This window comes from Kryptolebias marmoratus, linkage group LG19, assembly GCF_001649575.2.
Source record: "Kryptolebias marmoratus isolate JLee-2015 linkage group LG19, ASM164957v2, whole genome shotgun sequence".
Classification (NCBI taxonomy): domain Eukaryota; kingdom Metazoa; phylum Chordata; class Actinopteri; order Cyprinodontiformes; family Rivulidae; genus Kryptolebias; species Kryptolebias marmoratus.
The window spans coordinates 19,215,325-19,239,162 of record NC_051448.1 but is presented as its reverse complement, the minus strand read 5'-3'; the positions used below and the strand labels follow the sequence as shown (position 1 = coordinate 19,239,162).

The following is a 23,838-nucleotide window of genomic DNA, read 5'->3' as shown; positions in this document are numbered from 1 at the left end:
GTTCTCAGAGGAAGGTTTTGGCATGCCGGGGCAAGCTGCCCTGCCTTTCTTTGCCTCTCCTTAATCCTTGTTCTGAGAGGAAACCTCAGAGCAGTTCTGACTGCAGACTTTTTCAGCTGTTCTCACTTTTTAACCCCACAGTCGATAATGTGCAGACTGGCTGAGGATGCAGGACATGTGGGATTCACAAAGAAAAGCAACAGGAGTGATCGGTGATCGACCCCAAGGTACACTTTTATATTGGCAACATTTGTTAAATAACGTGGATACATCTTACCTATGAAGAAAACTACTGTATCAACAATAAATGTTTCTGTTTTCTGCGATTAACTGTCTTTCTAAATTATCTCCATATTAAATTTGAGTAGGTTGATTGCGCAATCGTCTTCAAATTTTTTTATTAGATGAAAATTTACTTCCAAAGTGCTGTTTACTGAACTTACTGTTCATTAAACACGTGATAAAAAGTAAGAAAATATTTAATAATGTTAATATCATCAGATTTTTTAAGTCTTAAAGTTTTGTTGGATTTAACAATATTTGATTTTTTTAACATAGAGCGTTATTTCATAGAATTAGAAAAATATTTGGTTTTCTATTGACAAGAAAGATGTCTCACTTTGTCTTCTTCAGGTGACAGAAAAGCAGTACGGAAGACAACCTTCACCAGATGGATGAACGTGTTTCTACAGAAAGTAAGGCATGAATCTGTACACTTTTACCCCCACTTATATTCGGTTTTCATGCCGTCATTCACACGTGTAATTTTTGTTATTTATCTAGTGTGATCCTCCACTGGAAGTGTGCGACCTGTTCACCGACATTCAGGATGGCAGAATACTCATGGCTCTGCTGGAGGAGCTGTCCGGGTGCAAACTGGTAAGAGTTGCACAAGAACAAGATTTATACCAACAAGAAGAAACAATGCATTATAAAAATTATAATATTTTTCTCTCTTATTTTTGTGTAACTTCACTCTAGGTCACTAAAATCATAAAATAGTTTGTGGTATTCATCAAACTAAACCAAACAATACCAGATGTGAAACCAGAGAAATTGGATTTTCTGTAAAAATGTAGTGAACGCTGAGTGCTGAATAACTACTGAAACTTGCTGAAGATACAGAAACTGAGTTAAGAAAGAAGCAAAACAATACCTATAAGTAGCAAAAGACTAGCTAAAAAAATCAAAAGGCAAGCTAGGAGCTAAAAGTATTAAAAGGCCAGCTAAAAGTAACTGAAGGCTAGAAACTAATAGTAGCAGAACAGTCGGTAAAATACTGAATCACTTTAAAAGAGAACAATGTTCTTAAAGGAGCTGAAGAGATTTCAGTTTATTTCAATGGGGAGATTATTTCTAAATAAAGTTAAATATTTTGAAAAGTATAAACGTTATATAAACCAAAAGTCATAGCAACCATCTCCTGAATGAGCTGGATGTTTTGACATATGAATGACGAAAGTAGCACAAAGTACGCAGAAGTTGTTAGATTGGAAACCAGCTGAGTTTCCTCTAGGGTGTCTGGGTTCAGCCTCCATCATCCGGGGGGAGCTCAGCATAGAGCCGCTGCTCCTCCACATCAAAAAGAGTCAGCTGAGGTGGTTTGGGCATCTGGTTAGAGTGATGGCTTCCTCTAGATGATTTCCCACTAGGAGGAGACCCTGAGGCAAACCAGAACTCGTTGGAGGGATTATATATCCTCACTGGCCTTGGAGAGTGTTCCTGGGGGAGAGGGTTGTATGGGTTTCCCTTCTGGACCTGTTTCCCCTGTGGCCTGACCACAAATAAGGAGAAAAGAAAACAGATAGATGGATGAATGCACCCCACCTTAAAATATCCTAACTATTGCTTCAAATAAAGTTTGTTAGCAAAGTTAAAGGCAGGCAAGTTGGGAAATCCAAAGCACTTTAATGTTGGACCACCTGAACTAAAATGAACGGAACAAGTAGTCAACATGAGGCACATGAACAATAAGGATCTGAGAAATAACAAATGAAACCTAGAGAGTCTCTATACACCGAGGGGAGGACTTAAAATAAACTGCAGGTGTGCTGATTAGAAAACTGAAACCAGGTGTAAGTCAGAAACAGGAAGTAAAGTTAACCAAATGCACAAAAGGTGAAGACTTAGCAAAATAACAGAGGAAGCCAGGTATTAAATGGATTCAGGCATAATTCAGGCATACCAAACATAAATACCAAAAAACAAATAGAAACCATAAATCAGAGCTTAGCTTTGACTAAACTAGAAGAAAATCAAGATAAATTCTAAGAGAAGCAAGATTACTTATTCTAAAACCCAAACAGAAAACCAAATAATATATCACCAACATCTCTAAAATGTTGGTCATAAAAAATGTAACTTTCTGTGACAATTTGACCAACTGCCAGTGGTTTCTTCCAGTGGTAATTTTCTATACAAGGCCAGGCCAATTACGTTTTGATTTAGTATTTATTACAACAATAGTGTCAAACCTTCCACCAAACTCTTTACAAAACACAAACCATTTCAACCATTGTCAGACTGTTAATCTAACTTGTAACATCTCACCTTAGCTTTATAGGTTTAGGCCATCTTCTCATCATATTTTCAGACTGAACAACATTTCCAAGGCCTTAGCTTTTCTGGACGACAGACATGTAAGTATCTAAATGTCAAAACACTGGCAGTGCATTGGGGTGTTTTTTAACCTTAGTTACATTCACGGTGTCCTCCAGGTGAAACTTCTTGACATCGATGCCTCCAGCATTGCTGATGGAATCCCGTCTGTTGTTCTCAACCTTGTCTGGAATATTATTCTGCATTTTCAGGTGGAAGTTTAATGTAGTATCACTGTCATTACTCTAGTTTCAGTCTTTTCTCACTGATTTAACACAAAAACCCAATTACAGGTGAAGGAGGTAACAGGAGGCCTGCAGAGACATATGTCCTCTAGCCTCTCTTCTTTATCACTGAGCAAACATCCATCCACGAGTGATCTCTCACCCCCGCCAAATGACGATGGCAGCTACTCCTGCAACTCTCTGCCAACTAAAGGTCGGAAGACTTCCATGGGGGCAAAGTACTATAGCAAAGCCGTCAAGACGTTCCTGCAGTGGGTCCAAAGATGCACATCAAAGTGAGTCTGAAAAAAGTTTTAAATTAGTTTCTCATTACCCCGAACCCAAGCCTATATAGTCACTGACAGACTGAAATGAGACTGTATTTGTTGAAAGGTCATGTGACTATGTAAATTTGCAGGTATGGGGTGGATGTGGACGATTTTGGAACAAGCTGGAGGAGTGGGCTGGCGTTTCTTGCTTTGATAAAGTCCATAAACCCAGACTTGGTCAACCTGAGGGAGAGCTTATCCAGAGAACCAGAAGAAAACGTCAAGCAGGCCTTCATGTTAGCCCATCACAGTTTGGGTGTACCGCCTCTGCTGGAGCCTGAAGGTAAAAGCTTCCTCAGTGACGTGTGCAACTCACATGTTTTGGTTTTTATCCACAGAGACAAATGTTGATCACTGTAATAACAGCAAAAAATGAAAACATTTTTTCTTCCAGATGTTTTGAGCCCCTCACCAGATGAGCAGTCCATCATAACATACGTGTCAATGTTCCTGGGGCATCTCTCAGGAGCAGACGAGGTTTGCACTAAGTTTACCACTTTAAAGAGCATACTTGTTTTCATTCTCACTGAGAATTTTATGAGCAAATTGATACAATTTTAGTGAAAGATAAAAATAAAATAGTCAACATTAGGTAAATATTATCACTTGCTGCCATAAATAACAGGTGATCATTTACATCTGTGCTCAGACGTTTACAGACATTCATCATGGGGAATGAATGTCATTCATTTTAGGTTGTTTATGATTTATTTGAACCCTTCAAATAAATATGAAATAGTCTGTTTGCAAAATATCTCATAGACCACTAGATGGATATTAATGAAACTCTCAGAAAGTAATCATTACATATACATGTACAACTGATTAACTTTTGAAGTTAATCCAATGCAAGATGGCTGCCACAGAAAAATGATCTTTTAAAACATAAAATTGGCTATACCTCAGCCAGTTTTACACATATTGAGATAAACTATGGTGTGATAGTGGCTAAGCAATATACCCAACTCATACTTTGAGTGCAATACATTGCATAACATTTTTGATTAAAACTAACTTTGCAATGAATTGTTGGCATAAGCCTTATTTGTCTGTTAGTAAAATATCTCATGTGCTACTAGACAGATTGTACATCTACAGCTGATTAACTTTTGAAGTCGCCCCAATTCTAGATTGCCTCCACAGCAACTACAATCAAAACAAAAGTGACTCTAACTCAGCCATTTTTACATATCTTGAACCAAAATCTGGTGTGGTAGTAGCTGAGAGTTATGCCCAATATACTGTAAGCGCTTTCATGTCTTGTTGACAAAAATGTAATTTGCAAGGTTTGACCAAAATGGCTATAACTCCGTCCCTTTTCAGCACAAGATGACAGTAAAAATCCTACATCACTTCCTTTGCCCAAAAATGTAACTGTATTACCAAATCTGTGAACCAAGATTTTAATCTTCATGTAACCAACTATCACTGTGGTTGAATTTACAGGATTGTACAAGAAATATGGATCTTCCTGAGACTCCAAACTTTGGGTCACCTGACCCAGTCAGTTTTGGAGAAACCCTTCCTGATACTCCAGACGCTCAAGCTCTCCTCAACAGCTTTGAGAAGAGCAACGAGCAGCAACTGTGGAGACGATGGTCCCGGAGATTTTCAGGGACTTCCTCCTCTCCTCGCAGAGCTTTTCCACCGCCCAGTCCACTGGATGCGTGCATAGTAAACCAAGAGATCCGATCGTGGATGGAGAAGGGTTTGGATCAAGGCTCGAGAAAGAAAAGAGCTGAAGGAAGTCGAGTTTCCCTGAGTTCCGAGGAAGGGATCTACAGCTTGTCGGCACTGGACTCGGACGAGGAGGATGCCTACAGCTACATCCTGGATCTGAATAAAGAAGTTTTTCATCCATATCATCAGCCCAAAAGACCAGTACCAAAGGTTGAAGAGGAAACAGCAGAGCAAATGAAAGAAGAGTCAAAACATCTGGAGGAGTTTGGGTTATGTAGTAGCAGTGGATGTCCACAGCAGGAAGGACCTCCTGACGAGGATACAGCTTCTAATTTCAAATCAGAAGTCGGATCTCAATCAGCAGGTCACAGGAAGTTTGATCTGGACAAGAACAAAGTTAGTCCCAGAGAGGCGTCAAACACCACAGCTGTGTTTGATTTGGAGCCAAAGGGTGAAAACAGAAACAAAGAACTGGAAGAGAGCGCACTGAACAGTGATGACCAGGAAGAGAGAGGCCAAAAGACAATAAGTAGACATGACAAAACAACAGATGATGGAGTAAACAAAATAAGTGTTGAAGCAGCTGGTTGGCGGAAAGATGCTGTGAAGGGAGAAGAAGGGAAGCTTTCTGAAAACCAGGGAAATGTGAGCGAGAGGAGAAGAGCGGTGGGAGAGCTGAGAGGATCAGAGGAAGGGCGAGATCTAAGGAAAGATGGTGTAAATGAGGAAGAGACAGCAAGTCAGAGAAATGTGTATTCAGGCAGTTTTAAGGTTGAAGTAAATGAAAGAATATTAACTGCTGATGTTGCTAACGATGCCAGGCAAACCGATGCAGCAAGAGTTAACACAGAAAAAGCAAGTGACAGAAAAGACAATGTTACCAAAACGGATTTAACCAAGAATAAAGGGAAGATGGAGGAAGCTGAACATGTGATGAAATCTTCGGATTATGAACACAAAGATCTGACAACAACAGACCAAAACGGTGGAACAGCTCCAACAAAGCCCAATGATGACATCCAGGATGGAGACAGCAGTCAACGTACGGCCTGCAGCGCATCTTCTCAGTCATTCAGGTACCGATTCATCAACACAATACAACTGACCACCTACTGAACCCAAGTTCCCAACAATATCGCCTGCCATCCACCTTTTGGTGGATGGAGATAAAAATGCAGACTTTTTAACTTAGTAGCGAAACCGTACCATTTTTCTAGAAGTGGGGTTTGCATGTTTTTTGCAGGTTTCATTGTAAGTGTATAGTTATTGTTTGAGTAGAGCGCATATTTGATGCATGATCAGATCCGTAACAGTCACGTTTTGTTGTCTTTTATTGAGCTGTTTAATGTAACGTTCCGAATAATCTGAAGATGATGACTGTATTTACCTTTTGTTGCTGTTGTTGTTTTGTTTTCTGCTTTCCAGCATCGAGGGAGGACTCAGTCTTCAGTCTTTCGCAGCCTCCTGTGATATAACCCCACTAGAGCTGGAGATGCTGCTGGTCCTGTGGATTCTGCTCTACTGCTACCTCATCCTGCCTCAGATGAACCTCTGAGCCCCCTTCCAACACCCCATCATATTAATATATGCTTATTAACCTAGTTTCCACTAATGAGCCAAACAAGGAGATCTCGCGCTGGGCTGCCTCTATATCTGCTTCTCTAAATCTCCCTCAGGGCAACATTTAACCAGTACGCTTTTCAGTGCCAGCAGATATAATTTGTAATATTTTGGAATATAATTTTAAGCAAAACCATAAATCTGTAATTCAAATATGTATCTTGATTTCCAGCATTCATGGTTTGTGGACTGTTGTTGCTGAATGTCTGCTGTATGACGGTGGGTTATTTTTTGATTTTTTATTTTTGACAGAGTTACTCAATTGACATAATCAGCCACATGGTGGCATTGCAGCATCGCAGCAGCGGCTGTTCAACGTGAGACTGTTTGTGCGGCATTCAGTCGCCTGCTGAGGATCCCATAGGAACTGCCGTTAAGTAGAGGCTATAATTATAGGCTGAGATTAAGATGATGGTATTTGATGTGCACATTGCCATTTTGCAGGCTCTCACTGCATCAGTTGTGAATTTCATCTCGAATACCCCTCGCAACTTATTATAGGAGCGTGTTTGACAACTTTGAGCCCATGAGATATAAACCACCACAACAAGATCAGCTCCAATTTACAAGACAGATCAGTACCTGCAATTATTATCTTTCTTGGGCAGTGCAGATAATCAGGCATTTTGCAGAGTGTTCGTTAAGGTAGCACTTTGTATGTGCAGTAAAAGTGGAGCAAAATGGTTTCTATCCACTGAACCATCAGTTGCATATGATGGATGCAGTTAATTAGGATTGTGGCATTTTATTTAAGAACATTTAGGTCCTGAATCTCCAATAAACTGGCCTTTTTTATGTTGAATCTTTGTAAGACATTAAGTTGCAACTTGATGCTTTATTTATCTTTGTTTGATTTTATTCATTTTCTACAAATATATGAAAAACTGAAATTTGTTTACATGGTTCCATAAAAAGATTTTGTACAAAACTGTTTGTTGTTCTTTTTTGCTGATACACTTAAATAACTAAATAACAATTAGAAAAAACCCAGAATAAATTCTATGCTACAATGCAACATAAAATGTATATTTATTTAAATATCAAAAGAATTATTTTTTTATCTTAATTTTAACAAACAGGTATATTTTGTGGCTCTGAACTTCTAGTATTCGTAGTTTTCGTTATAAAGGCTGCAGACCCCTGTTTTTGGACCCATTTTTGTTTTTGATTTGGATGTATCCTTAGAGTCTTTGCTACTTTAAAAAAGAGAACAACAACAACAAAAAAAGCTTGTCACCTTTCTGCAGAAAACTGATGATTTTAGGCCAACATCATTTAGGAGTGTTTATAAATTTCCCCACCTTGACTAAAACCTGAAGAAAAGCAACCCCATGATGCTGCCACCTCCGTGTTTCCCTGCAGGTATGGTGTTCTTTCGGTGATCCACAGTCTTGTTTCTGCACCAAACAGACCTTTCAGAAACATTCAACTCATCAGCCCATAACACATTTTACCACAGGCTTTTAGAAGACTCAATATATATTTTTTGCTGTATTTAACTGGGCCTGGATGTTTTTCCTTCAAAGAAAACGATTCCCTTCCCCAGAGTCCAGACGTAACATAACACAAACAGTACCTGTCAGAACTTCCTGCAGCTCCTTCAGTGTTGATGTAGGTCTCTCTGCAGCCTCCCTGACTGGTTTCTGCTTCGTCTTTTTATCCGTTTTTCATAATGTCACTGTTGTTCCATGTTTTCTCCATGTCGTGATAACTGTCTTCACTGTGTTTCATTGGATATCTAATGCTGTGGAAATCTTTTGCAGCATCTTCCCGACTGACACCTTTCAGCCATAAGATCCTCTGATGCTCTGTGATCTCCTTGTAACCATAAATGTTGCTGTAAGATGCAACAGTAAACGTCTGAAACATCCTACCAGGGCAGCTGAAGTTTGTTTCAGGTTGATCAGAATCACTTTATTTCATGGTAGGTGTGCTCACAAGTAGCACAGAGGCAGTAATCAATCAAATGTTGTTTTGACAAATCATTAGTTTTTAAGGGTGTGCACATTCATGCAACCATCAATGTGTGAAAAGTTTTTAAATGACTTACCATGGATTCATTTTTTTTACATCACAAAAACCTGGAATTTTACCCAGGGCATGTAGACTTTTTATCTGTCCACTGTAAATGTTCAAAATCCATGTTGACCAGAATAAGTATAAACAGTGTGTGTGTGTGTGTGTGTGTTTGTGTGTGTGTGCTATGTAATCAAAGTCCATCAAACCCTCATTATTTGCTGATGAAATTCTAAGAAACTAAAAACAGACTACCACTGTTTGCTTAAAGCTCCGCTCAAAGGTTAAAAGCTCCAAAAATCAATATGCTTTCAACACCGCCGACACCCCACCACCAAATTATGAGAACAACACTTTTGCAAAGCAGGAGTTATTTGGACCTGTCCTTTGATCAATCAAGTCAGGATGGCGGGAGGAGACGCGATGATGCCTGCTATGTACAGTTTGGCATGTGTTAGGGTACACAAAGGTTAGCCGACTTATGAAGCGCAACTCTGCAGAATCAGCTGAACACATCAGCTCTTGGCCTTTGAGCCGCACCGTGACCTGAGCACAGGAATCACTGCTGAGCAGAGTCCAGCAGCAGCAGCAGCAGCAGCAGCAGTGCAATGTCTTGGGATGGCAGCCAACTCACCACAACGGAGCGTGGAGGCCACCATATCTGCTCTCACATAACCTCACTCTGTGGGAGAGAGGAAGTGGGGTCCAGAAGGGTGGTTCTGAGGCTGGGATTGGTCGGGAGGGAAATGAAGGGCTGGATGTTGTAAAGAAATCTAGTTAGGTGATAGATAGAAAACTGTGGGTGCAGTTCATGCTCGAGGTCATTTAAGACTGTGGAGCGGTCTACATGTTGATGATCAGTAAACTATGACAGTTTTTTGTCCAGACCTCAATCACCTACCTTCAGCATGGACTTTGAGATGTTGACAAAAGTCCTGTGAGACTCAGATAAACGTATTCTCAGCAGTTTTGAGTATTTCAAAGGTAGCTCTTTATTGCATGAGCAGAGATTGCTGCAGTTTTTTTTTCCACTGATATTAGCAGTTCAGACACTGTGACTATCAGCACTCTGACACTTTTTTTTTTCCTCAGAAACTTAGTTAAATACGTGTTAAAACTAATTTAATAGGTGTCAGAGAAAGCTTGGTAAAGTGGGCTGCAAAAGTATTCACCCCCATCACATTCGGTCTGTTTTGTTAACCTGGAACAACCTGGAACTTTGAAGATGCAACATTTTATTGTGACTTTTCTAGGTGATGGATGGAGCTTCAAAATAAAGAGAGTAAATACATAAGTACACACCATCAAAGTTTTATGTATTTTTAGAATTATTTAAAACAAATGTCTTCCTCGTGTAACTTCATTCATCTGCATTATTTTGTGTAGGTCCTTTATTTCTACTCAAATTGAACTTCCTCCTTCACTTCACCAGCAAAATAGAAAGACATCAAGGGGTGTGAATGCTAGTGCACCCCTCTGTATATCTTTATTGTAACAGCACACATTTAAACAAAACACTAGGCATCTGTTTTCTCATTAGACCTTGTTTTATACACCCACCTAAAACAGCTGGTGGTAATAAATCCGCAGGCCAGTGGGTGTTTTTATAGCTGCTTGACTTCTGTCTTGGCACGAACATGTTTCATCCATAACATGTTCCTCTTATTAATGAAACATAAATCAGGTCTTCAAGCATTTGAATGGCGGCACACAGTGCTTTGAAACAGCCACCTGAATGAGTGGAGGTTGGCCATGAGGTTCAGGAATGACTCAACAGAATTGATGATGCTGTACGACACCAGCTGCTCAGCCACCGTGATGCGTCTGGCCTTTACCCAGCGGCTGTCCTCGCTTCTCCTGCTTCCAAAAGGCGACATGCAACCTCTGGAGGACTTTGTATATGACAACCGTTAGGACTTCCGCTTCAAAAAAAATCCAAGCTATTCCATTAAGTATGTCACTTATGTAAAGAAAACAGATGGAGGTACAATTTGATATACTGAAAAAGCTACTTCACAGATCAGGAAAATCTAAATTATGGCTATTTTCAAAGCACAAGTGTAAGTTAAATGCTACATTTTAAAAGAGACAGGTCACTTTAGTAACTCGGATGATGAATGCAGGTCCACTCATTTTTGTTATTTCTGATTTTGTTGTTGTCCATGTGCAGTTTTGTGGCTTTTTTTTCCTTTTGCCAAACCTTTTCTTAGGTCTCCCGCTGTCGCCTGCCTTTCTTTTTAGTGACGTGATGAATAATGCTGAGACGTTCTTAAACCAGCATTAATTACTTCTCTCTCTGCATAAGCGAGTGAAAGCTGGCAGTGCAGGTCAGAGAAGGCGAAGCAACATTTCTGCCAGCAAATCTATTAACACTTCGATTGTTGTTTCCACAGGAGGGCAGAAATCTACTTTCCCAAGTTTCAGCTCAGGAAATCCTAGAGTTTAGAAAGTCTCTTCAGGAACGCTGAACTGTCATCAGACACCTTCTCTGGAACAAAAGAAGAAACTTGAGGTTAATAAAGAACCAAATATTCTGTTATTTTTAGTTTAACTGAAGTATTTTCAGCATGAACCCATGTTTAAGAAAACTAAACTGAAAAAAAGTTTAACAACATGCAACAGTACAAATTGTATATCACAGCATCATGTCGTTCACATTTAGACTGTTCTATTTCTGCTCAGGAGTCAATGTTTCTGAGTTCCAAGTAAAAAAATATTAACTGTGATGATCTCTGAAGTCTGACTTGGAAGGATGAAATTTCTCACCAGCCTCAATCTCAAAATCCAATATGGCGCCTAATGTATGAAAGGTTATGACAGATGCAGTAAGAAAGTCTTTATTTTTAGTTGTTTTAGTTTGAATCTCATTAAATCAGTCAGACTCACAGTAACATACAGTGCTATACTCATGGTTGCCTGATTATGTCATAAAATAGGGGGAGCAAAACCAGGAAAACACATGCTTCATTTGAGTCTAAGTCAAAGACATATTGTAGACCAGTGGTGTCCAGCCCTGGTCCTGGAGGGCCACTATCCATGTTTTAGTTGGTTCCCTGCTCTTTAGCAGGTCTTGAAGTTCTGCAGAAGCCTGTTAATCACTCAGACAGTCAAATCAGGTGTCAAAGCAGAGAAACACCTAAAACATGCAGGATAGAGGCCCTCCAAGACCAGGATTGGACCCTGCTGTTGTCTTATGATATAATAGTCCCACTAACAAAACCTCTGGCTGTTTATTGTAGTGGGATAAGCAAAGTGCCTAGTGTCTAGAAATGAATAATGAGTCTTAATTGTAATTTAGGCTCCTCATGAGGTCATACGGTCCCAGTCAGAGGAAAGTTGGAGCCCCGACATTCAGCTGGACTTTTAGTCCCCCCACAGAATCATCTTTGACAGACATGCTCATAATCCATGATGAGCTCAGAGGGCTGCTGCTGCTTATTGGCAGTGTTACTGATCCCATGAATGCTTAGATAAAATCACGCTTTTTGTTTTGGTTTTTCTTTTGCCATTGATGTCACATTGATTTCCTGAACAGGACAGCTTCGATTTGATTGTTTTACAGTTGCATTGTGTTTCACATACTGGAAAAAGAACATTTCCTGCAAGCTGACAGAAGTGACTGTGCATTGAATTTTTACCACTGCAAGATGAATCATGGTTTATTTTTCCATTTTCTGATGAAAAGACATTTAAATGACAGGATTGTATCCTTTAGACTGAACCACCGCTCTCTTGTAAAAACATAAAACATTTTTTTTCCATTACAAAAGCATTTTCTCTGTTGTCTGTTTTTCACTCTGAAGCCAATTTCCTTCAATAACATCTTTTTATCTTATGCAATTATTGGAAAATTGCTTTGCAGGAGTATCTAGCCTCATTTGCCGACGCAGAAAGGGAAAAGTCGTGAAATATTGTCATATTTTAGTGGCTTCCTGTTGCTTTCTACCTCGCTCAGCCAGCCTTGCGGCGATACTGCATTGATATTTACCTCACTGAAGAGGTGATGAATAGAGGATGGTTTGATGAAAAGGACGCCAGATCTATCACAAGTAACATAAATGTCAACCTATTAATCAGTGGGGCTTTCACTGACTCATGGAAAAAAAAACCACACGTTTGAAGAACTCCAGATAAAGAAACAATGTGGCAATGGTGTATGTGTGAAGAGGTTAAGTAACAACCAAAGTTTCCATTTCTTTTCAAAACTCAGTCATTTTTATACAACTGTTTTCAACCCGTGTGCACAGCAAAGTGTGGTGTTCTAAATGCTTTCCTTGATAAGTTGCCTTAAATCGTACATAATTTTAATGATGTCTCACCTTTTAAAGTGTTTAAAATTAAACACTTCTGCATGAAGTTTAATACATTAAAAATCTGAGTAAAATGGACAGACCTAGCCTACTTTTATGGCATCTTTTTAAAAAAAAGTGATACGAAACAAGTGTTTGTACCACAATATAAGGATAATTTGGATCCTTTCAAAGTGGTGTTGGATGAAGTATTTATGAGCAGTCGTTATCTTACCTGCTGAAGATGGCAACCAGAATGATCTCAATTTGTAGAATCAGGGAGACATTCTCATTGAAGTCAAGCCAACAGCTAATTGGAGCTTGCATCGTTAAAATTTCCATCATCACAACTTCCTATCAAGTTCAAGTGAAGACTGTATTAAATATTCTCCCAATTTGTCACTTTTCCATATCATAATACTTTACAATCCAACAATTCTTTTTTTTTCCCCGAAAACATTTTTGTTGCATCACTTAAAAGGATATTTTGAAGTGGACCAAAAACATGCATGTTAGGTTAATTGGTATCTCTGAAATTGTCCTTAGGTGTGAGTGACAGCATGAATGGTTGTTTGTCTCTATGTGTCCCTGTGATGGACTTGCAGCCTGTCCAGGGTGTCCCCTGCCTCTCTCACAGGGACTGCTGGATATGGACACCAGCTCCCCATGACACAAAAAGATGTGGGTAAACGAAAATGGACAGATGTCAGTTTCAAAGTACACTATTTTTCCTGCTGGAAGTGTCCTTAGGCTGCTCTGGAATAGCTACTGCTAGCTGCTGCTGTTGCTTTTTTATTTCCAAATAACCATAGAATTCAATGTAGATAACAGGTAATGCATAATTGACAGCAATGCAAAAGGTCTGAAAAATTTGGGCCATTTAAGCTTTGGTCTTTGCAACACTGGGACTAGCCGTTAGCTCGCCAATCCTGTCAAACCTAAACTGTATTTCTCCAAAGTGAGGTTGTTCAAAAAGCTATCCACAACAGGTAAGAGATTAATTTTTTACAACTTTTCTACAGAACCCCCCTTCACAATGTTTAAAATGTGACTCCTAATTCCATCCTGCTGCCAATCAGATGTGACTCACTGTTCTGCTGCTTTAATGCTAAAACACCTTTATGAAACCTATAATTACAGCAAGTCTTTTCTGAGAAGATGAAACAATATCTGTATAGACCAGATTATACAGGAAAGGAACTGCTGGTTGGACTCAGCTGAGTGTTAGGATAAGTTCAGCAGTTAGTGTAGCAACATGATTATCGTCGGGTTGAAGAAAATAAGGCCAACGTAAACAGCTGTCTCATGTAAAAGTGACAGGATGAAGTCTTCATGCAAACTGTCAGGAAGTTTGAGTGGTTTTAAATGTTCACTTTTATTTTAAAATAGGTCCTGCTCAGAGTAGCTGTTAGGTTGATTTTCTTGTGACAGTAGCTATTTTCTCAACAATTTAAATTTAAGTGGCTCAATAAAAAACAGAATTTTTGATTTATGTTAAAGTGTCCTCTGGGTTCAAAGGTTAAAATGCCTGCCAGGATGATATATTTTTTTATACTGAGTAAATAGGAGATAAATGTTGCTTTGCAAACTTTTTATAATGTAGCAGACAAGAAAGTCAAAGATATTATGCTATATATCAAGTCAAGCCCAAGCAAAACTTTTTTATTTTTCATTTGAGGACAGTGGATGAGTCAGCGCTGTCCTAATAGAACACACACACACACACACACACACACACACACACACACACACACACACACACACACACACAAAGAAGAAGTTTTAAAATCAACATTGGTGTTGCTTTGTCTCTATTCTCCCCCTAATGGAAAATTCCTGTGTTCACAACCATTTGAGTTCACTGGTAAAGTCGTTCAAAATAAACTGCTACATTTAAAAAAATACCTGTGCATGAAGTTGGACTTGCGACCTGTCCAGGGTGTTCCCTGCTTCACCCGGAAAAGAGAAAATGGATGGATGAATGTGCATTAAGTTTATTATTGTCCCACAACTGAGTCTGGATTTCACGGGAATTTAAAATGTAGAGTGGGAGCCACAGATACAAAGAAGCCCATTTTGAAAGCAACCCATTACCTCAAAGGAGTCTTGTTACTATATTTCAGTGCTGAATGAGTTTTGTCATATCAGGGCTGATACATCAGCCAGGTATCTCACAGGACAAGACAGAAAAGGGAGAGTAATTAGCTTTAATTATTGTCAGCTGTTTCTCTGTGCTCCTGTATAAAAAAGTGAAGTCTCTGGCAAGCTTCATGCAGCAAAGAAAAAAGTGAAGGTAAGCAAATGTTTTCTGCTTTGCAATAGCCTACTGTCAGTCCTTTTAAGCAGCTCTTGTAAGCAAAAAAATGGCTATAAAGGTGAAGCTCTGAAGACCTGAGTTTTGCTTATGCTGTAGATGTAATTTATGGTTGCAAGTAAATATTAGTGACTCTTCTTTAAATTTTAATTATTACCCATCTGACAACAATAACCTAATCTGCTGTGTTTCCATGCACAGGCTTTGAAGATGTGTCGTATCTTAGCAAGTTATGCTCTAGCAGCGCTGCTGCTGGCTGTAGTTTGGGCTGATCACAATCCCTATCACAGCTCCAAACACAGCCATGAGGGTGAAATGGCCTGGCACACTCTGTCCCCTCATAATGCTGTTTTTGGCATTACCCTCTACAAACATCTGAATGCTGAGGCTGCTGGAGACAACATCTTTTACTCACCGCTGGGCATTTCCACAGCTCTGTCTGTGCTTTCTGCAGGGGCCCGTGGTGACACCCACACCCAGCTGTTCTCCAGCTTGGGCTACAGCACCCTGAACCAAACACAGGTCAATGAAGCCTATGCATATGCTTTCCATATGCTCAACCACAGCCAAGACAACCAGCAGCTGGAAGTTGGTAACTCTGTTGTAGTCGGAACTGGCTTCAATCCTCTGCCAGATTTCTTGAACAGTATTAGGCAGTACTACATGGGTGAGGTGTTCAATGTGGACTTTGAAAATACCAGTGAGGCACAAGAATTGATTCGCCAGCACATTGCCACTAAATCCCATGGAAAGCTTCAGGATTTGGTGATGGACTTGGACCCTCAAATATCAATGGTGCTGATCAACTGGGTTTACTTTAAAGGTAAGGAGTCCCAACTGACATTATGTAAACCATAAACGGTAAGACACTGCCTCTTAAACATTTATACTTTTTTTTTTTTTTTTGAGAAATTGTGACACTGGCAGGAAATGAGTTAACATTGCTTAAACTTTCTTTCAGGACAGTGGGAGAGACCGTTTAACAAAAACCTGACAACAAAGGGTCAATTCTATGTGGCTGAAAATGCATCAGTTGAGGTTGACATGATGAAGAAGACTGGACTCTTTGACTACTACTATGACCATGTCAACCATGCCACAGTCATCCTGCTGCCTTATAAGGGCAACACCTCAATGATGATTGTCCTGCCTGATGAAGGAAAGATGGTGGCTCTAGAGGACTCGATCAACAAGAACTCCATCAGGGACTGGCATAAATCCTCCTTTAAAAAGTAAGAGGTTTTGTAGTTAAATTGTTGAATGAAGAGTGGCATTTAATGGTCTCTTACTCCACAGCAACATAAATCTTTCCATGCCAAAATTTTCCATCTCTGCTGAGGCCTCTTTGGATGAGGCTCTCAAGGAAATGGGAATAACTGACGCATTTGGCGAGGAAGCTGACTTTTGTGGCATATCAGAAGAGGTTGAGCTTAGAGTCTCAAGGGTAAGAGAATTAAACATGACTTGAAGGGTGCTATAAAGGCCAAAAAAATGTCTGCAGTTCCTGAGACGAGTGACTTGACACCTAACTGATGTTCCTCTGCAGGTCTCCCACCAGGCTGTGCTGAGTGTGGATGAAACGGGCACAGAGGCAGCAGCTGCCACCACCATTGAAATGGTCCCCCTGAGTTTACCCAGTGACGTAATTGTCAACAGACCCTTCATGGTCTTCATCATGGAGCTCTCAACAGGAAGCATTGTCTTCATGGGCAAGATCAGCAACCCTACACCTCTGTAGACACTGGTGTGTACTGCTGTCACACTTTAACACTTCACATGAAAATATCACAGCATGATGGCTTATTGAACTCCTCAAAAAAAAAAATCTGTGAATTTTCATTTCTCATGAGATTGTTAGATGTAACAATTGTGTTAAAAGACTTAAAACACTACTGCTCATAGCATCAACTTGCTGTACCACTGCTGCTTCAATATAATCTGAAATAAACTTTTCACTTTAAAATGAACCCCTTGTTGGAGTTGTGGTGGTCCCCTCTTTTGGAGTGACATATGCTCTATTGTCTCTGACCAGAGTAGACTTTTGGAGGGGGGGGGATGACATTTACCTATGCTCCTTAACTGAGACTTCAAGGCATACAAACTGGCCCAAGTTCTTAGGACAAAACGGAAGTAGGATAAATTTAAACTTTTTCAAACATCTTTGAACCCTAAAACTAGGAAGAAATGTTGAGTCTGCTGTTGTGTAGAGCATGGCTACAAAGGATTTCTTTGCTGAAGTGTAAGAAGGCTTCGAGGTTGACTAGACTGCCAGGCTTGGAGTATGGTCTGGTGTCATTAAAATGTCTTTGCTATGTAGATGTGACTTGCGCTCGGGTAAAAATGGAAGGGGGCTCGGTCATGTTGATTTATTGTGGTGTCTGGTGTTAAGAAACCATGTTAATATTTATTCCTTTCAGAGAAATCTCACCTCACCACTTAGTTTCTCTCACTGGATCTTTGATGTTGCAGAAAAGATGAACACATAAACTGAGTTCCAAACCAGAGGTTTGATTACCAATCATACATTTATTTAAACATTCAGCTGAATGGAGACAACTCTCCAAAAAGAAACAGCAACCCGTTCCCAGTTGTGTCTGAGGTGATTCCCCTTTCACCACCTCTTTATACTATGAACTGCACCCAAGACCAGTGTTTTTTACACAAACAACTGCAGCAGCTTGTTTTTCCTGTCTCAAGGACAGCTACCTAATCTCACTCGCCCCTGTCATGTCCTGGAGTCTTTGGCTTCTCTCACCCCACAGACACAACTGTTTATTGTGATTATTTTACCATAAGCTAAGCATAACCTCATTTTAGCAATCAAAGTTTGATTATACTTCACACTGGGGCAAGAGAATAGATTTATTGGACTGCTGAAAACCCCAAAAGATGGGGCAATTATGATTGTGCGTAGCTCATGAGTTCCTATTTGAAAAGCAAGTCAATGGTCAGGCGTGGCGATTGTCAAATAGTGAGGCAGTATGGTGCATGGCCTGTTGCCTCTCTTTGTACAGTTGTATGCATGAACAATTTTAGCTAGTGACTCTTTCCAATCATGCTTCAGCTTGTCCTCCTAGGTCTGTAGCATAGACAACAGGGGGCAGTTAAATCTATTACTAGAACTGGGGAGATCGATCCATAAATATCAATACCAAGTCAGTATTGCTATCAGATCAATACTTTAGTTTCAGATTCCCTTATCTGCACTGCTGCAGTTTCGTTAAAAAAGGCGACAGCTAGCTAGGTCCGGTTGACATTTCTTTCTCTTTTCAACCCCTCCCCAACATGTCATGTCTAGCCTTGCACCATCACGTGACTCAGTGGAGCCCGGCAGCTTCAGCAAGCCCCGCCCACTAACCTGTCTAAAGAAAAATCCTTAAAGGGGAGAAAGTTTATTTTGTTTTTGCACTGTAGTTTCTTAACTCTACCTCTAAAAAGATTGTTTGATTTGCTCATAGTTTTTTTGTTTGTTTGAAAAAAATGTAAAATTTGTTTTGTTTTTCTGTTGTTTCTGTTTATCATGTTTAATATTAAAGTATTTGGTTAACACTAACTTAACAACATTGTGAGCAGTTCATACAGTTCTTTCAAATGCTTTATTCACATAGTGTACCAGTTGTATTCTTCTGCTTCTAGTCTTTAGTACTTCCTGGTTGATGACAACTTCAATAACATTAAATGATGATGGTGTCACTGGCTATGGCTGGGTCACTGGATACTAATATTGGCACTTGCAGCTCACTTGTTATGGACCAATCACTGTTTAGTCAGAAATTAAAACTCTCAGCAGTTTATATAATTTGAACTCACAAAGGCATGAAATAGTTCTCTGGTTCATTGTCATGGACTACAAGTCCGCCATTTTAACTACATGACATGGCAAAACACCCTTACAAACTTCCAACTTATGAAATAACTCTTTAGCTCGACATCTGTTACACTCTAAGGCACTTGTGATCTATTACTACTGCTGTCTATTACTTGTATATCATGTACAGCCCAGCTTACCTGCAAAAACAGAAAAATACAGGTCAACAAGAGAGTACTCTGTGCGTGTGTATGTGTGTTCTTATCACATACTAACTAGACTTCTTCTAGTCTGTATCAGCTACTAATGCTTAAGATATTGAGTGCCCTCTGCTGGTAAAACCTATATTACACTATATTGTAGCAAAATAGACATTAAAAATAGTTCTAATGATATTAAGTATAAAAATAAAAGGTGCGATGACTATTTCCATGTATTCATTTATATTGTAGTACCACATGTTGAGTATGATGATACATAAAAACTGTTAAACCAGCCTGATATCTGACAAGATGGGACAGAGAAGAGAGACTAATAGTTGTTAATTATTGACCGAACTGTCAGCTAGTTCTTTCAGCTCCTGTATAAAAACAGGAAGTCTCTGACAAGCTTTCTGCAGCAAAGAGGACAGTGAAGGTAAGCAAATCACTTTACTGAGATTTGGTTCAGACTATTGTCAGCTTCATCTAATGAGTCCTTTAAAGAGCAAAATAGCTTAGAAAGTGAAGATGTGAAAACATGGAGTTAATTCATAGTTGTAGAAAGGCAAAGAAAAATGAGTAAATCTTCCTTAGATTTATAATATTAACCTTTGGATTGGACTGACATTTTTTAATTACTACTTTGACCTGTAGTAATTAAAAACTATGTGTTTCTATGGACAGGCTTTGAAGATGTGCCGTATCTTTGCAAGTTGTGCTCTGGTAGCCCTGCTGCTGGCTGTAGTTTGGGCTGATCACCATCACCACCATAACTCCAAGCACAGCCATGAGGGTGAAATGGCCTGCCACATTGTCTCCCCTCATAATGCCGACTTTGCGTTTGCCCTCTACAAACATCTGAATGCCAAGGCTGCTGCTGGAAAGAACATCTTCTACTCACCGCTGGGCATTTCCACAGCTCTGTCCATGCTTTCTGCAGGGGCCCGTGGTGACACCCACACACAGCTGTTCTCCAGCTTGGGCTACAGCACCCTGAACCAGACACAGGTCAATGAAGCCTACGGGCACGCTATGCAGATGCTCAACAACAGCCAGGAGAACCAGCAGCTAGAAGTTGGCAACTCTGTTGTAGTCCGCACTGGCTTCAATCCTCTGCCGGCCTTTCTGAATGATATGAAGCAGCACTTCACTGGTGAGGTCTTTAACGTGGACTTTCAGAATCCCAGTGAGGCAAAAAAACAGCTCAACCAGCACATTGCCACTAAAACCCATGATAAGATCAAGGATCTGGTGAAGGACTTTGACCCTCAGATGGTCATGATGCTGATCAACTGGGTCTACTTTAGAGGTAAGGATGGGCAAATGGCAAATGTGGACAACCAAATGTAAAGTCCTCCAGTCTACTCTTTAATGTATTTAAGGACAAAACATGCCAAGACTGTGTGTAAGAATAAAACAAACCCTTAAATAAGATGTAACGAAACATAATATCAGGTTTTATATTTTAACATTGCTCTAAACCTTTTCGCAGGACAGTGGGAGAGACCCTTTAATCACAACCTAACAGCAAAGAGGGACTTCCATGTGGATGAAAACACTAAAGTTGAGGTTGACATGATGAGGAAGACGGGACGCTTTGATTACTATCGAGACCGCGCCAACTTTGTCACTGTTGTCCTGCTGCCTTACAAGAGCAACACCTCCATGATGATTGTCCTGCCTGATGAAGGCAAGATGAAGGAAGTGGAGGCCCTCCTCAACAAAGACCACATCAGGAATTGGCATGATTCTCTCTATAAGAAGTAAGAAAAGTTTTGTTTCTTTTGCAGCAAGTGTCATGGTTGTAGATTGCTGCAAGAATAGCATGGCTTGTGCTTCATAATAAATGGCTCTTTTGTTCCACAGCAACATAAATCTTTCCATGCCAAAATTTTCCATCTCTGCTGAAGCCTCTCTGGACGAGATTCTGATGGAAATGGGAATAACGGATGCTTTTGGAGATAGGGCAGACTTCTCTGGCATGTCGGATGAGGTCAAGCTTAAAGTGTCAAAGGTGGGATGTACAAAACATGACTGAGAGGAGGCTGTACAGGCCAAACATCTTGTAGCATTTGCAGTTATGCTATAATGTATTTCACTTAAACTCGACATTGACTGTTGTCTGCTGGTTTTTCTGCAGGTCTCCCACCAGGCTGTGCTGAGTGTGGATGAAACGGGCACAGAGGCAGCAGCTGCCACCACCATTGAAATCATACCCATGAGCTTGCCTGAAGCTGTAGTGATGAACAGGCCCTTCATGACCTTCATCCTGGAACACTCGACGAAGAGCTTCATCTTCATGGGCAAGATCAGCAACCCCACAGCCCAGTAAAGGCACCTGGGGAGTATACTGCTATCACAGTTTTACGCTGCAGTAAGTTTCAGTAGCTTCAGGACATTTAATTATTCATTTGAAACTGCTGTTGTGGCATGACCGCGATATTACGTGCATTGAATAACTGATGAGTGGAGGTGACGAACAAGACAACGACCTATTTTTCAAAAAACAGAAAAGTGCGTCCATTAATCTGTATGTCAGCATGGTACATTTGTAACCATTTATCATCTGCTTTGGTTAATAAATGTCTTTATACATCATTGTGGATTATACTCCCATTAACTGCCTGATGTGATAGAATTAATGACTGAAACGTTTGCCTTTTGTAGCATCTACTAAGACATGAAGTTAACTTGTTGTTATACTATTGCTGGTTCAAATAGGTTCAACATGAACTGAATTAAAGACTTGTCATCAAAAAACTTGACTTTCATGTTTCTTTCTAATATGTTGGAGGATTCCACAATTTAAAAGGCAAATAAAGCACAATTATTGAGAAAAGGCAACATTGCTTTTAACTGTAATGAATTTAGAAGAAATAAAAATAGCACTGAAATTTGATTTATTGACTTCTCTGTTTGCCTTTGCTCCAATTCTGCATCAAATAGAGAGGCAGGGCTATCAGTCATGGTTGAAAAAGTGTGGACTTTGTATGCACAGTATGTATTGGATCTAGCTGTATCTATTCTATAGTTGCCATGTTCTCAAATTTTTCTTGTTTGTGACAATACTTACATCGTTAAAATTTATTACCCTAAACCATATATATTTTCTTACCTTACCATTGTGTTTTGTAATGTGTCTTACATGGTAATTCTGGCAAAAAAAGTTTTAAAAAAATCCTGTTCAGTCACTCCTGGATGGACCAGAAGTGTCACTTGATGCTACTCCTGATGCTAGAATTTCTTGTAAATACCTGTGTAATGCAAAATTGACAGAGGGGTAAAAGTTGATAAAGTCATGTTTACATGAACGCATAAGAAATTTTGGAGACTGGAGCTGTTTTTAGGAATCCATGTCTAGCTATTTGACAAAAACTCTACTTTTCCAAACTGAGGTTGTTCAAGAAGCTATATACACTGGGTAACATTTAAACTATTTGTAACTTTTACACAAAAACCCACTTCTATATAGCAGAACTTATTTTTAAAGGCAGATGCACCTTCTCTTTTTTTTGTCTTTGGACCAGGTCATGAAAATTAATGTTGAATTGTTTCATAAGACTGGACCAATAAGGCACACCCACCTAATAAAACAAAAAAAAAACATTCATTTTTCATATAAACACTAAGAAAAAATATAAAATGCTTAAAGATAATTTGTCTTATTAGTCCAGTTTAATTAAACAATTCAACTCTTGGTCAGAAGTTCACATGACATGGAGGTTATTTCATTTTTGTTTTTCAAATATCATTGGTTCGGTAATTTGGTAGGTCTTAGAAGAGTAAAAGCTGAAAAATAAGGAGAAAGATAGAAATTTGATGGCCCCCATGTCTGTACTATGCCTTGGGCCTCAAAATGAGTAAATCCGCCTTTGCGTGTGAAGGTACATCCTTACAAAAAGAGAATCAAGAAGATCTTGATTCCATTATAATCAACATAAATGGTTCTTTAATTTATCACAGTAATGCTGCCTGAGGTTTCTTTTACTTTTAAAAGGAGAATACCAGAAAATCCTTGTAATTTAAAAATCAAGTGCTTGTTTTTGATTTCTATTTAATCTAATTTTAGTTTCAGAAAAAAATTAATTACACACTGATCATATTTTTCAATCTCCCTTATTACCTTGTATTAGTAAAACACAACCTTGAATGCATAATTTATGCATGAAGAACATTTACATGTAAGCATGTAAGTGTGACTGAATACATTTGATTGTGAATTTAAATTTTTCCACAAGACAACATGTTTAGTATTTTTCCACTAAATTGTACTGCTGAGTACAAAAGAAAAAAACAAATCCTTTTTTAGTTCAAGCATTGAGTAACAGATCAGTTTGATTTTGCCTGATGTTACAAAAGGGTAACCTGGTGGCCATCAGCCTCCCATGACTGTTTGCCCTTTGACCTGTCAATAGAGGCACATGTGTCAGCTGTTTACACAGCCGATACATGCGCACTTTGTCTTCTCTGTCAACGTCCATGCATACATCGACTTCTGGAAAGATGTGTTTGGATCAGGGATCTGAGTTTTTTAATGCTGTCTGGTCTTCTGCACATAAACAGGCGATGCTGGGGACTCTGCAGTGTCAAATTCAGTCAGATGCAGCTGTGTTTTGCAAGCTCATGTATGGGGCAAGTTTTAATTAAAAAAAAAAAAAATTAATCCATTGAGTCTGTCATGGCAGTTCATTAAAAGAAAACTACTTATTCAAGCTGCATGACTTTTCACAGCAGCAACATCCAGTTATGTTGTCTTAGTG

The 23,838-nt window shown here is 39.4% G+C and overlaps 3 protein-coding genes across 3 annotated transcripts; all 3 read left to right on the top strand.

Moving 5' to 3' along the window:
* zgc:100997 (uncharacterized protein LOC445211 homolog) lies at positions 1-7,386 on the top strand. Its single transcript, XM_017409057.3, has 10 exons — positions 1-227; positions 634-695; positions 784-879; positions 2,556-2,639; positions 2,718-2,810; positions 2,892-3,118; positions 3,241-3,434; positions 3,546-3,628; positions 4,598-5,907; positions 6,257-7,386. The coding sequence occupies exons 1-10, from the start codon at positions 167-169 to the stop codon at positions 6,384-6,386; spliced, it is 2,340 nt and encodes a 779-aa protein (XP_017264546.1). The 5' UTR covers positions 1-166; the 3' UTR covers positions 6,387-7,386.
* Positions 7,387-14,923: 7,537 nt separating this feature from the next.
* LOC108231799 (alpha-1-antitrypsin homolog) lies at positions 14,924-16,942 on the top strand. The gene is made up of 5 exons (XM_017409086.3): positions 14,924-15,049; positions 15,272-15,893; positions 16,032-16,302; positions 16,367-16,514; positions 16,617-16,942. The coding sequence occupies exons 2-5, from the start codon at positions 15,281-15,283 to the stop codon at positions 16,806-16,808; spliced, it is 1,224 nt and encodes a 407-aa protein (XP_017264575.1). The 5' UTR covers positions 14,924-15,049; positions 15,272-15,280; the 3' UTR covers positions 16,809-16,942.
* Positions 16,943-19,399: 2,457 nt separating this feature from the next.
* LOC108231895 (alpha-1-antitrypsin homolog) lies at positions 19,400-21,838 on the top strand. The gene is made up of 5 exons (XM_017409296.2): positions 19,400-19,514; positions 19,763-20,387; positions 20,571-20,841; positions 20,945-21,092; positions 21,219-21,838. The coding sequence occupies exons 2-5, from the start codon at positions 19,772-19,774 to the stop codon at positions 21,408-21,410; spliced, it is 1,227 nt and encodes a 408-aa protein (XP_017264785.1). The 5' UTR covers positions 19,400-19,514; positions 19,763-19,771; the 3' UTR covers positions 21,411-21,838.
* The last annotated feature ends 2,000 nt before the right edge of the window (positions 21,839-23,838 follow it).